The 18,626-nt window shown below is 41.0% G+C and overlaps 1 protein-coding gene across 5 annotated transcripts in view; it reads left to right on the top strand.

Moving 5' to 3' along the window:
* Positions 1-18,626, top strand: part of ATG5 (autophagy related 5) — a 120,352-nt gene that overhangs the window by 71,351 nt on the left and 30,375 nt on the right. For 2 of the 5 annotated variants that reach the window (XM_074536546.1, XM_074536548.1), the window contains one exon: positions 339-1,404. The exons of 2 other annotated variants lie outside the window; for them this stretch is intronic. In XM_074536546.1, the coding sequence (XP_074392647.1) occupies positions 339-475 (137 nt within the window). In that variant the 3' untranslated portion in view covers positions 476-1,404. Of the gene's footprint in view, positions 1-338; positions 1,405-18,626 lie in introns of those variants that run through there. One more of the 5 variants, XR_012579343.1, reaches the window with a different exon arrangement.

Consider the following 18,626-nt stretch of genomic DNA (forward strand, 5'->3'; position numbering starts at 1 on the left):
AGCTGTGTGCGATGGATGTGCCTTAGCTGGGTTGACAACAAGCTGGGATCACTGTGGGATTAAAAAAAGCCCCTCTTGCAACTAGTAAAGAAAAGTGGCACTTTCATTAAGTTTTACTTAATTCCGGTTTTGTCTTGGAATCAATTTTAACTCAAAGTTTGTTTTAGATGATGGAAATCTCAGCTTTCTCCGCACTGATATTTCCTACTTTTCGTTCTGTTAAATGTTGAACTCGGTAACACCAATTACATCTACCGTAAATTAAGTATGAGTAAATGTTTAATCTTCCTGTGAACTTTGAATGGCATACTAGTGGTTTCTCTTTTTCTTTGAATTAGATGGAGAGCAGAAGACTCAAGTGATGATTCATGGAATTGAGCCAATGCTGGAAACACCCATTCAGTGGCTAAGCGAACATATGAGCTATCCAGATAATTTTCTCCACATTAGTATCATTCCCCGACCTACTGATTGAAACTCAGCTGTATTCCTATGAGGATCATTCTCAAGCTGGAATTCTAAGGGCATGTCAACTTCTTGCTTCTGTCAGTCTTGACAGAGGCAGCCTGACCAGAAAAAAAGAAACCAACAAAAAGCCGAAACAAAACAAGAAGTCCTCACTGCTGTAAGCCAAACAGGAAGAGAGATCCTATCATCAGATAAGGGCAATTGGGCTGATCTTATTTTGCATCACTGCTGCGTTTGTTCACTGCTGTAATTAAATCAGTTGCGATATGAAAGAATTTACAGGACTTCTGCAAGTCTGCTGTTTTCTTGTAAAATATAATGAAGCTGAAACTGTCAGCCGAAGAGCAAATGGAAATATGCCACTTGATTGTATTTCTGATTAACAAATAAACAGGGCTGTTTCCTAAAGAGGTAGTGTTTCAGCTTTGAGGGTGGAAACATTGGTTTAATTTTCTAGAAAGTTAGACACTGAGAGATTTGGTTACCAATAGCTTTTTGTAAAAGATCAAATTACTGTAAATCCATCTTTCCTTAATGAGAAGTTCATGTTTACAGTATATGTATTGGTATGCAAATGATCTTTTAACTTTGATAACAAGCAGTGAGCGATTTTAAAGTAAGCCCATGAGCATGTTTTGTCAGTTAAAAACATGCACAACTTAATAATTACAAATACTCTTGATTTGTATGCTGTCACTGAATACTCCAGTGTGTTTATTATTCAAACCAGTTTTCATAGACTAGCAACGATGTAGGATAATTTGTCTCAGGATTCGTCATGGCATTTCTTTGTGTTCATCTAGTTTTTTTTTCTTTAAGAATATATTTTCTTAATTTACTTTAACAAGGTTTTTTTAAAAAAAAAAAAGCTACATGGATGTTGCAAACAGGATTGTATCCTGCTGTTTATTCCCATAGACTAGGAAACAGTTAAATCGCAGAATGATGAACAGATTGCTTTTTAATGTTTTTGAATTTTGGAAAGCTGAAACTTTCCAAGCTAATACTTTCTTACATCTGTGGTCCCTGTGCAATCAGTCCACAATTTGGAAGCTTCTAATCTCATTGCACAGATTTTTTTCTTAGTGTAGCAGATGTATTTTTAGGTTATTGGATCATTTTGGTTTCTAAATGTTCGTTACCATTGCAGATGCTACTCAAACTCTACCAATTTTTTTTCTGTTGCACTAAATTCATCAAACTCTGTGCTCTATTGCTTTGTCTGCCGTTTGTGGCTGTTTGTGGCACAAAACTGTGTTTATAGTAGACATATTATCCAATCTGTCAAATATTATCCAATATAAAGAAAGCATGATATTTTTCTTTCAAAAATAGTGGCTGTTGAAGCTCCTACTCACAATCTTGGCTTGTAAATGTCCCAGTAATTCCCAGTGCTGTTCCCATTTGTTCCCATGCTCCCTTCATGGCAGGATACTTACCTGTGTCTGAAAAAGAAGAAAATGAAAATCAGCCAAATGAACAAAAACCTCTTTCTCTGAAGCAAGAGGGGAAGGATCTCCATGGGTGAGGATAGGGTTGAGGCTAAGAAGAGCCCTGAGGGCAGAAAAAATCTCTAGACAGATTAGATACTGTTTTAAATGTTAATGAGGAAAATAGCATTAAGGAAATGGAAGGGTAAAGGTACTAATGAAACAAATCTATGCTGTATTCTGCAGGACATGAAGAATTTTTGAAACAAAACAAACCATGCTGGTCTGTGTTGATGCAGAATAGAAATATAATATTCTTATGGTGGGATGATTTGGTTAAGTTATTCTAATTTCCAGTTCTGTTTGGAATTTTTGTTACAGTGTTGGATTGGCATTTATAAACTTCCTTAGGCACACATATCTAAATATTTTGGAGATTTTCAAAGTCCTGCCAATGGATAAAGCAAGTATTTTGTAGAGTCTTCATATTAAAAAAAAAAATCTTTTGTAGGGATAATTTTTCCATTAATCAGGATAAGAGGCAATACCTTTCAAAACCTGTAGAGATTGTGTTTCCTTTGTTTTAAGGTAATCTGGAGTGAGTCACTGGCTATTTTAATATATTCTACACCAGCATTTGAAGTATACAGCTCTTCTTATGGCCCATATTTGCCAGTAAATCCAACTTTAAGGCCTAGCATGGAACAAAGAAATAGCTTGGCTTTAAAACATACTCTTTCCTCTTACTTTAACTATTTAAACTTTATTAAAAAATAAAACAAAGTTTGAGTCTGTCTTTATTTCCAGCTAAATAAGGATCTTTGTCATTGTATGACGAGTATTTACTTAATAAGTAGGAACTTCTTAGAAGAGGTTCTTAGAATATCATCACATACAGATTGGGTTCTGAATTAAAGCAGGTAGGTATCTATTCTGTGTTAAAATGTCTGGTTTTGAGATGGGCATGGTGACATTTTGAAATGTCACAGTAAACCTGAGTAATATCTGTTGAGAGAGAGGTAAAAAGACATTCAGAACTAGATTTCAGATTTCTGTACTTTCACATTACACTGTCAAATTAGCTTGTGGAAGATGAGTTTAAAACGGGAGAGATGTTTTCTCTCCTTCCCTTGCCTTTCATGTCTCTACAATTCAAGTAAGTTTTTTTTAGCTGTGAAATGAAACACCAATTTCTCTGAACTATAGATTGAAGAACAGAAAGCAATACAAACCAGCTATGCAAACAGCTACATGAAGAGTTTGGTGTATGTCAGGTTTTTATATGTGCAAAATAACTAGCATTATATGGAGTTTATATGTATAAAAACCACTTAGGGTAGAAAGACAGGCAGTCAAACACCCAGGTTAGGGTTGGAGGATCTTGACTGCCAAAATGTGTCCAATTTTAAAATAGCACTTTCCACTGAAGATGTTCAAAGCCTTAATCCTTGCATCATTTCACTAATCTAGATCAATAATAGAATGAATGTATTGTGGAAACAAATCCAGCTACTAATACTCATTGTACCCTGAGCTCTCACCATAACTGAGTAGAACATGTTGGAAAGGGTAAAGCAAATTTGCAATGTAGTTTGCTTGCATCTGTTGGAATTGGAAGGATCGCTTGCTAGACTTTTGTCAAGTGTGTTTTGCAAGTTCACAAGCACTTCTTAGAAACCTCTAGAAGTTGGTTATTTTTCAAAGAAAATCAGCCTGTAGTGGAGGAAAAACAATCAATAGCACTGTTCACTAAACCTGTCTCTTCAGTCGCTGCCTTACAGTGGAGACACGTGGAGAGAGTGCACGAGTGAGAGCTGATGATGCCTTATTTTGCACAGATATAATTTCTACTTGTGTATATTGTTACTAAGTGTCCCAGCTGACATAACAAGCCAGACAACTTGTTATTCTTTCAGCTAGACAGAGGCACTGAAGTATTTTTATTACTACAAAATTAAAGCTCAGAATGGAAACTATCTGGCTGAAACTTGCACCTTACATGCTTTTGTGACTATAATTAAAATAATCTGCACTTCAGAGGTTTGATTTCCATCAGTCATGTGGACACACACCCTCACTGAATTTTTTCTGCAGTTCAAAATTGGCAAAATAGGCTGGTTTTCCTTTATTTTAAAGACTATCTGAGTCTGTACAAGGCAAACAGGAGGAGGGGATCAGGCCATGGGGGTGAGCCTAGAGCCCTGAAATCGTGGCATGACACAGGAAGTCATACGGTTTCTTCACCATTTCCACAGCGACCATTTTATCATGTGAATCCTGGCCCTTGCAGATTCTCCTTTAATTTGCAGCTTCTCTTTGTTTAGCTGATGCTTGACCTCATCTGAGTGGTGATGAGGCTGTGCCTGCCCCTGGCTCCACTGCTCTGTCTGTCCCTTCAGGGTTAGCAGTGTTGGTGCCTGGTGTGTGACTGAGCTGCCCATCTCCAGGACCCTCCCTGACACTTCCACACAGCTCCTCCCTCACCAGCAGAGCAGGAGTTCATTCTGCTGGCTTTTACCACCAGCTGGGTGGCCCTGGAGGAAAGCAGTGAGAGAAGGGTGCAGAGGAGGAGAGAGGGAAACGAGAGAAATTGAAAAACAGTGAAGGTGGGGCTTGAGAGAAAATACTTTGTGGGGACTGAAATGACAGAGCCGGATTCTTGATCTCGCCCAGGTTTCTCATTCACTCATCACCTTGCAGCTCCCACCACGTGCTTTCCTTTCCATCCTTTCCATGAATACACTGCAATGGCTTTCACCTGCAGGACAGTGTCTGGCACCTCTGGTGTGCTGGGAGTGAGCAGTCACTGAGTGTGTATTTAGCTTTGATGGTTTGGCACATTGCTGAAGGAGGCCTTTATTTACAGGAATTGTTTCAGAGCTTTCTTCTCTGCAGCAGATCCAGCTTCCTTCATGTGAGGAGTCAGAATGGGGAGATCCTGCTGCAGAAAACATCCTGCACAGGCACCACAGGTCACTGTTCCAATACACTGTATGTTGGAAAACTGAGCCATGGATGGATGGATGGGTCACGAGAGAACCTTTCTTTCATGAAAAGTACTGTTTCATGTCTCTGAAGTTTTACTTTATGCTATTCTGAATGTTTCATAAAGAACAGCAGAATACATTTTCAGTGTGGCTAATAAATACCAAACCCAGTTCTGGTCACAAGCATTTTCTGTTTCATTTTCCAGTCAGAATAAAATTCCATTATATGGGGTATAATTGTAGAACAGGACATCAATATTTGTAATGAGTCTGTATAGGCAGTAGAAAGAGGATGTGTCCATTGTAAGTATCAGCATTTCTGCAGTGTACATCTCAACACCTTTTAATATGAAGATACATGAGGACTTCTGCTGAGGCATGGTTTTGCTGAGCCACCCAGGCAGTTTCTCTGCCAGTTTGGGAGGTCTGCTCCCCTATGGAAACTCTCCAGTTTTGGTTTATTGTATATAAATTTATACTTGATGGCTGTTGAGAAAATGACTGGAAGAATAGCCATAATGGCAATGGAAAAAAAAAAAAAAAAGCAAAGCTTAATTTATTGCTCAAATGGAATGTCTTTCAGTAAGAAATCATGATGTCAGTTTTCAGCAAACTTAGTGATGTCCTACTTCTGGTTGTGTATTCAGTTATTTCAGTGGTAAGAGGGAGCAATCCTAATGGGTCAGCGTACAATTGCCCTGAAATATATATAGTGTGTTTTTAATTAATATGAATTGGCATATTAATAGGAATTACTTGTATTTTATTATTTTTCTTACTGAAACTTGAATGCATTCAAGGGTTCTGCTACAATTGGCTTCCTCAGGAAAGTGCAGCAGGAATTGTGTCCCTTCTGGCCTCCATGGATCACACTGGGATCAGTGTCTTATGGAGATACAGGGGAAAATAGTTCTCTGCGGCTTACCTACTTGCACTCTTCCTTCCCTCCTTCCCCAAACTAGTTGCCACAATCTTCCATCATGCAACCCTTTTTGTTGTTGTGTTGTTGTTGTTGTTGCATGCACTGGACAACAAACCAGGTGAACTGTAGCTACTGACCATAAAGATAATGATCTTCAGCTCTCATTTTGGTGGTCTCTGAAGTTTAGGTCTTTCAGGTTTCTGAGCCACACCTCTAACAGTTCTTGTTCTGGGGTAGCCACACAAGCTTCCAACAAGTTAGTACACAGTGTAAATTAAGCTCTCTTTTAAAATTGGCACTCATGTAAATGGAAGCATCCCCAGCCTTCATTGAGGCTGGTTTTGCTGTTTCTGTGTAATCAGCTTTCTGGATACTTCCAAAAAGCAAACCTCACTGGGGTGGTGTGTAGGGAATGGACGATGCCTGTTGCACAACTCCCTTGCCCGCACCCAGCTCAGCCCTTGCTTGTGTCACTACAGGCAATTAACAGTGCTCAAAACCACAGCAGCTCCTCTTCCAAAATGCCATTTGATGGTATCGGGACACTTGAGCATTCAGGAAAAAATTTGTTTATATTTTAAAGGGAGTTTATTCTTCAGCATTAGAAAATGCTGAAGTAATGAAAGGCACTGAGTGTGTAGCATCAACAAGAAGATCTTTGCTGCAAGTTATGATCTGGATGGGATAAAAATGCTTCTTCAGTGTAATACATGCTTGAAATGAACTCTAATATATTTATGTGTTCTGCTTTGATCCTAATATGTTGTGGGGTGCTATGCTGGAATGAATGTGGATACCATCAATAAAGGAGAAGATCCTTAACACCTTAATGTATGGGCATGTGCCGCAGTTGCCACATCATAAACAAGGGCGTAAGCTCTGCAGAGCTGCCCCAAGATAGGGAACTTTTTACGTCCTCTTGTCCCAGGGTAAACAGGTTGCTGGTGTCTCTGAGAGCAGTGGAGTGCTTTCTCTGGCACTGGCCAGGGAGGGATGAATTAATTGCTGTGGATTTCTCAGATGTGCTGTAGATGTGCATGTTGACCCGATAGGAATGAAACTGAGTGCTTATCTCTACCTGCAGGATTTATGTTCAGTGATTTCATTATTTATGTCAAAGAGGGCTTCAGGGATTTGAAGTAACCTTAGGCATGGGATCATTTTGTTGACTACCCTTGATGCTAATTATTTGAAGCAAATCAGACTCTAACATTTTTATCAAGTTTCACTGTGGAGCGAGATAAGATTAAGTGTAAATGGTGTGGCTGGAAGCTTCCTGAGAAATATTTAGGTTTATTTTGCAGTGTCACATAGGATCACAGGAAAAAGAGAGCACTCCTGCCTGTCCTCTCTGCTGAGGGTTTTGGTGGGTATCACTGTTTGGCTGAAGTGGTGAAGTATCCCTGTGCCATTCAGATCATGTAGTAAGGGTGTTGTTCCAGTGGAAAAATCTCCTTGCCCAAGATAAGGGCTGAACTAAACCTGAGTCTGGTTCTTCTGAATTCTGACAATAATAATTTCAGTGAGCACAAGCCATGTTGTTGCTGCTCAGCAAGTCTGTTGTTTTTTTCTGGAATTATTAATTTGCAGAGATAGAGCGTGCTGTTTATTCTGAAAAACTCCTACCTTGACAACTGAAGAACACCTTAAAATTTTTCAAACTAGAGGAAGAAGCTAGAGCTAGGAGGAGCTAGCAGCAACCTCCCATCATGTACCAGAAAGAGAGAAAACTCAAATTCTGTACTTTTCATCACTTCACAAGCTTCTTGATGCAGCCTAAGTGAAAGGTTTCTCAGTAAGTTGTCTGAGGTTCATATACGGAAGAGAACTTGAGTTCTTACTGCTGCTTATATTGATGTCAGTACTTTTGACTTTGCAAGCAGAGCTTATCAGCCTCTGCCATGAATCTGCTTCCTCCCTCTGCATGGCTATGGAAATTCATCTTCCAGGAGAACTCCATTTGAGTTTTACTGGGGGGGTGAATTGGTAGAAGCTTGGGAATAAAAGACGATGTCTAGAAAGTTACTAATGGCAGAGGATCCTTCTCAGAGCCTTGTTTAATCCTGCTGTGGATCAGGTGCTGGTCAGAACTGGGCTTGTGTTGAACCATCAGCTGATGTGTGGAACAAGTCTGTCAGTAGTACCTGTGTGATGGCTTGGGCCTCAGAAGGGACAGATGCTACCATGCTTGGCAGTGCAAACTTTCAAGAGTGTGTGATCCTGAATTTGGAAGATGGCAGGGTTTGGTAAATGATGCACAGCTTGTATGGTTTTATTATGGAACAACTCTTTCATGGCATGGTACAACATTAACATGAGGAGCATTGTTTTATTTATCTCAGCTGATGTTCCTTTGAAACTGCTTGGTGGGTAATTTTATTGGATGTGTGTCATGGTTTAGGAATGATATTCCACAATTTAGTGTTCCCATTTCTCCCTTCCCCTTCCCCCTGCCACGGGATGGAGAGGAGAATGAATGGGAGGCACAAAAGGTAAAGATCAGGGGTTGAGGTGAGAGCAGTTCACTGGAAACAGCAGTGAGATGAGAAAATGAACAGTGTGAGCAGCAGTGTTAATGGCAGAGGGTACAAGAAAGAGGTGAATGATTCACACACAGAGACCCCCTGACAACACCCAGCTGCTCCCTCCACCACACTGCACTGATCCAGACGACTGTGAGGGGATACAGAATAACCTCCAGGTCCTGGCCATCCCCATCCCGGGCAAAATTAACCCTGTCCTGCCAGAGCCAGGCCGATGAGGAATGGGAATCACTGCACTGGCAGGTACAATAGCCACTCACCTTCTCTGCTTACAAATGCCCCAGGCAATCATGTGTGACACCTTCCTGCAAATGAGGCAAATCCCGCTTGGCGCTCAAGCCGCTGAGGAAGAAAACTTTTATATTGTAACATTAAAGGCAGACACTTTGTTTTAATCACTTGCCAAAACAGCTGAAAACAATTATTAATTAATAGGAAACATTAACTTTTAACTTTGCAAGCTCTCCAAAGAAGTGTCTGTGACAACGTGCATCTGGATTTATGGATAATTTGGATACAGTGAAAATGGGCATCGTACTGCAAAGGTCGACTGCTTTAAATTCATTTTATGTGTACACATAGTGCTCTTAAAATTAATATGTTTATAAACCTAAATTGGTTCAGTTGGATGCCTTTTGTTCTCTTTGTGGCTTCATTTGAAGCAACAACAAAAAGCTGTGCTTGTTTGTGTGTTTAACCAAAATGTTAAATGCAATTAATCCACCAAAAGCGTACAAATATTTTTTGAATAATAGAGGCGCCCCTTTCACAGTGTCTTAGGTATTTAGCACCATGGTTTGGCAAGTAGAAAGCAACTTCTTCACATCTCATAAATAAAATTTAAAAAATCTTTTGCTTGGCTTGTTTAATTTGAACTAACACAGTGCAGCACCCTTAGTTTTTCTTGTCTGCTTTGATATGGCTGGGGTTAGTGTGTGTAGCTGGTGGGGGTAGCATTCCTAGTATTTTAGACTCTGGATCCTACTTTTCCCTCTGGAAAATACTGTGTCTGACAAATACAGCTCCCAGGAAAAAAGAAAGGGGGAGATGAATGTTGCAGTCTGAGACAGAGGTCCTTTTGGATCTGACTGGGATGTGACTGTCTGGGGATTCATCATGCAGATCTATTGCTTTTGCCTCTTTTGTCCAAAAAAAGAAAAATTCCTTGGACTGGCAGAAACACAATATCCAAAATATTTCAGCTAGATCAGACCACAAGAGTTAGTTTGTTATCTTAACTGAGGATCTTTAGACATCTCAATTATTTCAACAATGGGAGAGTGGCTCCTTAGCCCGTTTGCTTCTAGCCAGTCCACTTCCCAGTTATTGAGCAATTCATGGGGATCATAGGATGAATTTAGGAACTGCAGATTCTTCAGCAATTACAATATTGTTTCTAGCAAATGTGAGAACTTCGCTTTTTACATTTGTTCCTAAGACTCTTCTCTTTAAAAAGGTGTGTTTTCATCCTTTATTTAAATTCTGCAGGTCCTGCTAAACCAGCAACTTGGTCTTTGCCAGATAATTCAATCTGAGCTCATCTTCTGTGCATGGGACTGAGTCTGGTTGTCTGGTCCCTGTCGTGTATAAAGACTGGGAATCATCTTAGTTATCCTTGTTTTGATCAAAGCACAACACATATGGCTCTCACCAACCTGTGGAAGGCAGACTGGCCTATGTAGTCCTATATTTATGATTAAGAAGAGAATTGTTACACAGTTCAAAGGTTAAGTTGTGCCTTCAGATAATATTGCTTTGCTTTTCCTGGAATGTTTTGCACAAGTCTCATAAAGAAATAGAACTTGTCCTCATTTTATCAAACAGTTCAGACTTTAATGGCTACTGAAGTGATGCCTACAGCTCATTTCCCTTTCCCTTCTCCTCCCCACCCAACACAGTGCTCTTGTTGGAAAGGAGGGGTTGCAGTGGTGCACACATACAGATGCAGCACCTTGAGTCAGATGTACAGGAATGAAAGGCAGTGCTGCCACATCAACAGAGTGACATCTCTGCTCTGGGTGATAGTGCTCAATCATCTCAAAAATAGTGATCATATAAATACCTGAGGATTTTATGGGCTGAGCTATGGCAACTGCTCTGCTTCAATTTATGTTTGTACCTGCTGAAGTCTTACACATTCATCCTGAAATTACTTTTTATTACACACAGTGGCTGTTTGCTCAAAGAACTTCGTAATCTCAAAGCAGTTATCTTTCTTTAAATAGATAATTGGGTCATTACTAGATTTTTCTCAAAAGAAGGGGGGAAATCGACTAGTCTAATACTTCTCAAAGGACAAAAAGTGATTTTTGCAGTGGGTTGGATATTTTCTAGACTTCTGTTCTCTCCCAGCTGTTGCTTGATGCACTGCTCTGTCTGGAGACTTGCACTGAGCATTCACCCTATCAAGCTGAGGCTACCAGTGCCCTGCACTTGTGGCATCTCCACAGCATTGTGACCAATCTCAAATGAAAGCAGTAGGTTGCTTCTGCTTACTCACTGGTGTATTAGATTTCTAGTAGCAGTACCATTTTCAGGTCTGTAGGTTGTGTGTGGCAGATGGAAATAATTACTTTCAGTGTGCTCTGGGGTATTGCTAAGTGAGCAAGAAAGACAGCGTGGCTTCCCTCTCCCACCACCCAGGGTTTAGGATATGCCTCGCTGGAGTGCTACAAAGATCTGGATTGATTCCTGAGTTTTATTTTGGTGGTTTTCATTATTTCCACAGAAGCAGCTGAGGGGTAAATGTAAATTCCAAGTGTCAGCTTCCAGGGAAGGTGTAAATCTGATCTGTGATTATTCTTATTGAGAATGAATTTAGAGCAGCCTTGCTTTTAATGCTTGATTTTTGCTTGGGCTGTGGTGATTCAGGGCTTGTTGAGACCTGTGAGGTTCCTTTATGCCAGTATTGGTTTGTGCCTTTTAAGCAGCATCCTTTCCAAAGGCCTCAGTGCTGAATCTCAGGTACAACTCCCAAGCAGCAGAAACTTCCCCCAGCTCTTGAGCTTCTTAAACACAGTCTGGGACTGCTGCATCCATCCTCTGATGCTTCTGCATGGAAGAAGTTGTCCGGATTTGGTCTGTTCCTCTCCAGCTCTTTGGATCTGCCAGCTCTGTGAAAATAATGGAATGTTAAAATTTTAAAGTTAAAAAATAAAGCATGATTTGATATGCCAGCTTCAGAGGACAACTGCTAATTCCAGTACACCTCTCTGTGCTGTCCTGACTGCTGTTCCCTGCTACTGTGGCAGAATGAAATTTGTGTGATCCTCAGTGTTATCCTATGCTTTCAGGATGTGGAAACCAGCAGGTTTCCATGCACAAAAATCCAGCATTAAGCAAGTGATTTGGTAATCTTTTCTAGTTGTCCAGAAGGTAAAATGCATTGTGCTGCCACAGAGCAGTCCTCAGAGCACCCTGTATATGGACAAGCTGTTTCTTTTTGCTTGGCCATCTTGTTTAAGATACAAAATTACCCCCCAAGCATCTTTCATGGCTTTCTTTCATCTGTATCTGTGGAGCATTTTGCAAATGAGAGTTGGGAGGTTTGCCATCCTTGTAAACAATATTGCACACCCCAATTCCAGAACAGGGAAATGCCTCCCTGTCCACAGATGAAATACAACAGATGCTGAATTTTGCAGTTTTTTGATGTCTCACAGCATAGAAGCTGCAGTATGAACATTGAGGAAAAGCCTTTTTCCCACCCAAAGTCTCAAGCAATTGTACAAGTGAAGCAAAGCTGCTTCCTCTGTCCTGAAGAGAACACCAGGGAGAGGCAGGGACATGCAGAAATGAATGAGAAGGTTTGTTCTAACTGGTCTTTTTTCTCACATAAGGTTAGCAGAATGCTGTTTGTTGCAGTCTGTTGTTGAAGTACCAATATTTGTTCTATTTTAAAAGCAAAGAAATGTTAATTTGATGAAAATCAACAGAAAAGAGTGCAGGAAGCTGCTGATGTGAATAATTTTCCCATCATGCCAAGACAACATTTTTTTTATCAAGTTTTTTTTCTTTAAGGTGTCACTTTGCAAGGTTGCTTGCTGATGATAATGTTATGCTACTACAGCTGTGTGGAGGAAATGAGACTGATGAAATTTCTCTGTGTGAAAAGCTGTAGAAGTTGACTTCAAAGAGAGATATGTCCATGAAACGTGAATGCAGCAGAGATGTTCCCCAGAGATATTTCAGCTACCAGGAATATGAACTGTTGTGAGCACCTCCCCTCTCAGATTTGCATAGATGGAGATGCATTGACTCAAAAGAGAAGGATTTTGATAAGCAGATATTAGCTTCAGTCAGAGCTAAGGAAAGAGGAAAAAAAGGTAGGTCATATTCAAAATGAACACTCACCAGCTTAATTATACACTATGTATGGTCCTACTCTTCATCAGTGAAGATGGAAAAGTCCTTTATTAAATTTTATTGGTACCCATGAAACTGCAGTCTTCAAGCCTATGCCAGCTGCTTCTGAAATCACAACAGAGGATGCTGCAACCTGAACGGCCATGTCCTTTCCTGAAATTGTGTGGTTTAGCCTACAAGTGAGACTTAATTGGGTCAAATGAAAAGGTTTGGATTTGATCATGGGTTGGTATATGGTTTGTCAGCTTCTGTTGCTGTTCTGCCTTGTCAGTTGAGAAATGCCAAAAACTTTGGGCAAGTGAAAGTAATGCAATAGCTTTGATAATGTAACTTTCATGATGGCTAAAGGACAGCTCAATACCAATTACTCATGATAAGTAATAAGAGTAAGCTAAAATTATAGCCTGACAGTGCTTAGGAGGGACTTGGAGGATGTGTGTAATACATTTGCTTCCTTCCAAAACTTGTTGGACTAGCAGCCTGACTACAGGAAAATCACTGTAATTTAGCTTTTGCTGGCAGTATCTGCAGTGGAATCTAGGGCATAAATACATTGCTTTATGTATATCTTAGCCCAGATCTAACATGGGAGCAAGTGAATACGACAAAGCTTGCACTGTTTTTGCTTCTCCTTTTTTTAAATAGGAACAGGGACAGCTTAGGATTGGTTGTGCTGCAAAATAGATATGAACTTAAAAACATTACCTTTACTTCATCCCAAACATCTTATTGAAGGGAGATATGAGCCAAGGTTTTGCCCAAAATAGAGACTCTCAGACAGCAGGGCTGCTCTCAGGCAGCCACAAAGGAGGCAGATGAGGAAACTCATAGTTCAGGTCTTCAGGCTTGGCACAGGAAGGCAGCTCCCATTGCACCCAGCCCCTGTCTGGGATGAAAGCAGTGATCACAGCAAACCTGAACAGTCCACATGCCTCACATGTGACAGAAACATTTGTATTTCCTTCAGTCTGGTCCCTGGGAAGCATCTGACACACCTCATGAGCTTTAATTTGTGTGTCTGGGGCACAATTTGTTTCTTATGGTAGTTAGAGATTACAGACAAGAAGAACTGTGGGTCTTGGTTTTAAATTTTGGAAGAGTAGGGTAGCCAAGCTTTATCCTTGCATTGGATGCATTCTATGAGCTAAGGAAGCACTCATGGTGACATGTTTTGCCAAATGAATTAGCAGAAGGAGACTCAGCCAGCCCTGAGTATGTCACTGGCCACTTTGGTGGCCCTTTTTGGCACAGTTGTAAGAAACCCAGGAACTGCTGCAATCTGGAGAGAGAAACTTCTGAGCTTGTGCCAGCATGCACCTGCTAACAGGGCTTTGCTGATGTCTCTGACCTGCAAACAGAGATAAGCTGCTCTTGTGGGTTAGGAGATTTGAAGCTGCCAGGCTGAAATCCAGCACGTTCCAACCCAAGCTCTTTACCTGTTCCTTGGTTAAGAGGTGCTTGAACTATTTGGCAGGGAGCCAATGAGGTCTGCTGGCCCTGCCATGGGGCAAGGAGTTATGTTAAAAGACCCAGTTTCCAATTAATCCAGGCCTGTGTAACTCTCTAAGTAGCTTGGCCAAAGTCATGTCGGTGCAGGGTCACCCTTGTCTTTGAGTGTGACACGGGGCAGAGGAGACCTCTGGTTCTGCTGGACACTGAACTTCAGTGCAGATCTTTAACATTTTAAGCTTATCAGGAGAAAAGTTCTGGAAATAATCCATGTGATTGTATCTTGAGGGGCAGGAGGCAGAGCAGAGCTAACTGACTGATGTTTCTCTCTCAAGCTGGAGTTCAGCATTGCCCCATAATCTCTGCTGAGGCTGTTTTTTGAATAAAACAGAACTCTGCATGGGACTGTTCTTGGTGTGGCTTCTGTGCTCTGAATTCTGAGGGAGAATTCATAACCAAAATTAGCCTAATTTTTTTCTTCTTTCTGCATTTCTGATGGTAGGGGCAGGATTTGGGGAAATTGCTTTGCTGCACCAGGTGAAAGTGTTACTGTAGCTGTGACCAAGGTTTCAGGAGATGGTCCTTGCTGCCAGATGTGCCCTGGCTTTACTAGCCCGTGTGATTATTTTTTATATGCTTTTGGCTCATGGCAAGTATCTCTCAGAGGTAATCTGTACTCTCCTACACTGAAATACATCATGTGTAAAAAAGTGATGATGGGGTAGCTCTGTGACAGAGGTTTTTGGTGTAGCAGGGCCATGGTGAACACCCCTTTTCAGTAACTGGGATGGGTTTGCTGGAAAAGGCCTGACTGACGTGATACTTCTATGGTGAACTGATGGAAGCTGTGAGCAGCAGCACAGCACTGGCAGTGCCAACTCCTCTGCTGCTGGTTTTGACTGAAATGATGATTATGTGCAGTAAATGGTGAATCAATGCAAACCCTGCATATGCCTGCCCATTTAACAATTCACACTCACAGGAGCTTTCAGATCCATCAAATTTTACTTGCTCAAAGAAAATTCACTTAAAAAACCAAGCTCATAACAGGAAGTTTATTCTTTTCATTAATACAGTCTCTCTAAATGCAGTGTGTTTGTTAATATGGTATGAATTGAGCTGAGATAAAAGATCTAAGAAACAGAACTCCTGCCTGAGTCCTGTGTGGTGTATATTTAATGAATTTTCACTTAATTATCCATTAATATGTATTAATAAAATAAACATGGCAATTGAACAGTACAGTACTAAAATACTGTTCTGAAAGAAAACCACATTGAGTAAACTAAAGCAACTGCATTTCTTACTAATCTACACAATGCATTTAATTTAAAAGGAGAATTTATAGTATTTGAAATATCCTACCACATACTGAAACTTTTAGTGTAAACTGCCACTTTCTGACTATCACATATTGAAATACTTGTGGTGCGTAGTGAAATTTATGTTACATTGTGTAAAATATATAGTGAAACCGAACTGATGTATAATGAGACACACATGTGCCTGCAATGACTTATCAGTTCCATTATTTTCTAACTAACATTATTTTCATGATCAAGTTTTTCTGGGTCAGAGGAAGAAAATGGTGAAGACTGGGACTGATACTACAATGGAGAGCTTAGACCCAAACTTGTACAAAAACCTAATCAAGCTGAGTTATCCTTTGTCCTTTCCTCAGATAAATTCTAAATGTAAAGTCTGCTAATGGTTACAACATGTCTCTCTTTCTCTGCCAAAGCTTCATTACAAACATTAACATCACCCCAGCAAGGGAAATACCACCAGCCACAAGTAGAGAGGCCGGGTGCTGAATTCTCAGCAGCTTTTACCAGGCCAGGGCTGCTGCACAAGAGACCCTGGTGAGGTTTGTGGGGCCTTGCAGGACCACCCCAGCACAGGCTGGGTCATTCAGACCCACTCAGGTTTTGTGGGAGAGGGTAAGTAGACATCCCAGACCTGACCTCCTTCATCCACCAGTGCTCCAGCCCTCCTGTGAAGGCTCAGGGAGGATGGGCAGCATTGCTGTGACCTGCAAAACATCTCTCCATGCTGCTTAGATTTGTTTTTTCTTTCTTTAGTTAGGTCTGGACGGCACAGCCAAGCATCCCTGCCGGGCAGGGCAGGCAGGCTGGCCTCTGGGTGTGCCCTGCTGTGGCAGAGCAGGGCTGTGGCAGCTGCTGGCCTCCTGCTGACCTGGGTGCTCCTCTGCAACGCTGCTGGTTCCAACCCACAGCTGCTCTCCAGCTTCAGCAGTGGCTTGGGCTGAGGATGGTGGTGCTGGGCTGGTTGCTGGGCTTGGGAGGTATTTTATCCTGGTTGACTGGAATCTTTGCAGGTCCCAGCTGGTGCAAGGCTGCAGGATCTCTCCAGCTCTGCCCACTCTTGCCCAGAACTTGCTGCTTGGGCCACAAACAGACTGCTGTTTCTGAGAACTTGCCAAAAAAGAAACTGAGGTCCTAATGCTGCTCAACCAAAAGAGTAGGAAGTAAACCACCTGTGAACTAAGTCTCACACCTCCTTGACAGTCCTATTCCAAGCTCCATCATCAAAGTGTTTTCTTTTATGGGTTATCTTTTACCTGGTTTTGCAGCTGTGCCAGGATGACCAAAGCATTTAACACCCAAAAAGTGATACCCACCGTGAAGTTCCCTTTTTCTCATCTGCCTCAGTAACACTCAAGTCAAGGTGTGTTTATCCCATCCTTGCATTGGGCTATTGGCCTTTTGCTAAACCAAAACAAGCTGGCTGTGCTGAAATTGAAAGACCTTCCTACTTCATGGCTGTTGTGCAATCGGTGCTCATCAAGGATGGTTAAAGGCACAAGACAAAACACACCCTGCATTTGAGGGTAAGGTGTATTAACCTTTCCACTTGGAATGCCTAATTGCTCAAATATTGCCAACATTGTTCAAACTGCCAGATATGTTAGGGAACAGGCAAAACTGGAGGGACAACTCTATATGAGGAGTATGACAAATTTATTGGGTAAATTGTATGGGAGTGCTTAACCCTTCTCTCTGTTCTGTTTTTTGTAAGGACAGTTGCCAAGTAGAGTTGGTCATGACTAATTCATGTGAGGAAACAGCACGGAGAAGTTAAACAGCAACAACCAGTTTAATTTCACTTGTTACCAATAAGGCCTAACTTAAGTTTCAAAAGGACATGAAAGGTAAATTTGCCATTTGCTCTCTATGTTTTAAAAGCTGCATGAGAGCTTGAAGAGTGACATGTTCTGTATTACTAATGCTACCTCTGTCCTTAGAGCAGAGGGAGGAGACAAACACAATTTAATTTCTGCATGTACTAGGACAAAAATTCTCCAGAGCATAGATTTTGTGGTTTGTTCTACCCCATTCCTAGCTTTTAAAAATCATTCTAGAGGTACATTAGTTACCCCTGAAGCAGGACAAAGGACACATATGTCTTGGTCAGTGCCAAAACTGACCAAGGTGATACTGGGACATTTTCATGAAGAAGAAGGAAACATATTCTAAGTATCTGAGTATCAACTCTAGCAAACAACACATCAGGTATGAATATTTCACAGGTGATACAACCAACCAGCAGCTACTTCTCTTTTGGTTTATCTTCTTATCTCCCCTGAATCACAGGGTACAATGGTGACAGTGAATGGATGAGGCACTGTGTATTTAGACAACATTGTAGAAGATGATTTGTCAGCAGGGAGACAGAAACCTTTCATAACGCTTGGAGGAAAATTCATAGCATAATCCCAGGATAATAGATTTTTAATCCTTGGTTGTTTCCTTGTATGATACAAGCTAATGAGTGTCACGCACTCCTTTGAACCTTTCTGTAACTTCCTTAAGAAGTTCCAGTTCCTTCCTTCCATTTCCTTTTGAAAGATGTTCAGTTCAAACTGAAACATTTACCAATTCCTTCATTCCTGTGGCTAGATTGTTATTTTGCTAAAACAGAATTGAGCAAAAGAAGAATCTTCAAAGACAGTATATGGAATTGTTACTCCTTTGAGCTAACTGTGGGAAGGCAAGTACATGGCTGAGCTTTTGTAAAATCATGTTGAAACACAATTCTCTTCATTTAAAATGCTTCTGAAGAAGCCAGTCTTGACTTAAATGTCCACTGCATGGGTTGTAGTTGAAGACCATGTGAAATGAGGCTGTGAATGGACAGATCTGGCCTCTGCTGAGCTGGAGGAATCTCTGTGAAGAGGCTGAAGGCAAATGGCTCTTGCATACATTAGCAGCTTAGCAATTTTCTCAGCATCTGTGAAAAAACTGGGGGTGATCACTTGCCAGTAAAAGGGATATTTTGCTAGCATGGACCCAGTTATTTTCTTCCCTGGCTGCCTGTATCTAGTCATGGAGATGTCACTGTCCTGACAGGAGCACCAGCTCCATATCACTGCATTTTCAGCTGCAGGGAAAAGTATTAGCAAAGGAAGATGTGTCAAAACAAGGAAAACCATAAAGAAGAG

Source organism: Zonotrichia albicollis, chromosome 3, assembly GCF_047830755.1.
Source record: "Zonotrichia albicollis isolate bZonAlb1 chromosome 3, bZonAlb1.hap1, whole genome shotgun sequence".
Classification (NCBI taxonomy): Eukaryota; Metazoa; Chordata; class Aves; order Passeriformes; family Passerellidae; genus Zonotrichia; species Zonotrichia albicollis.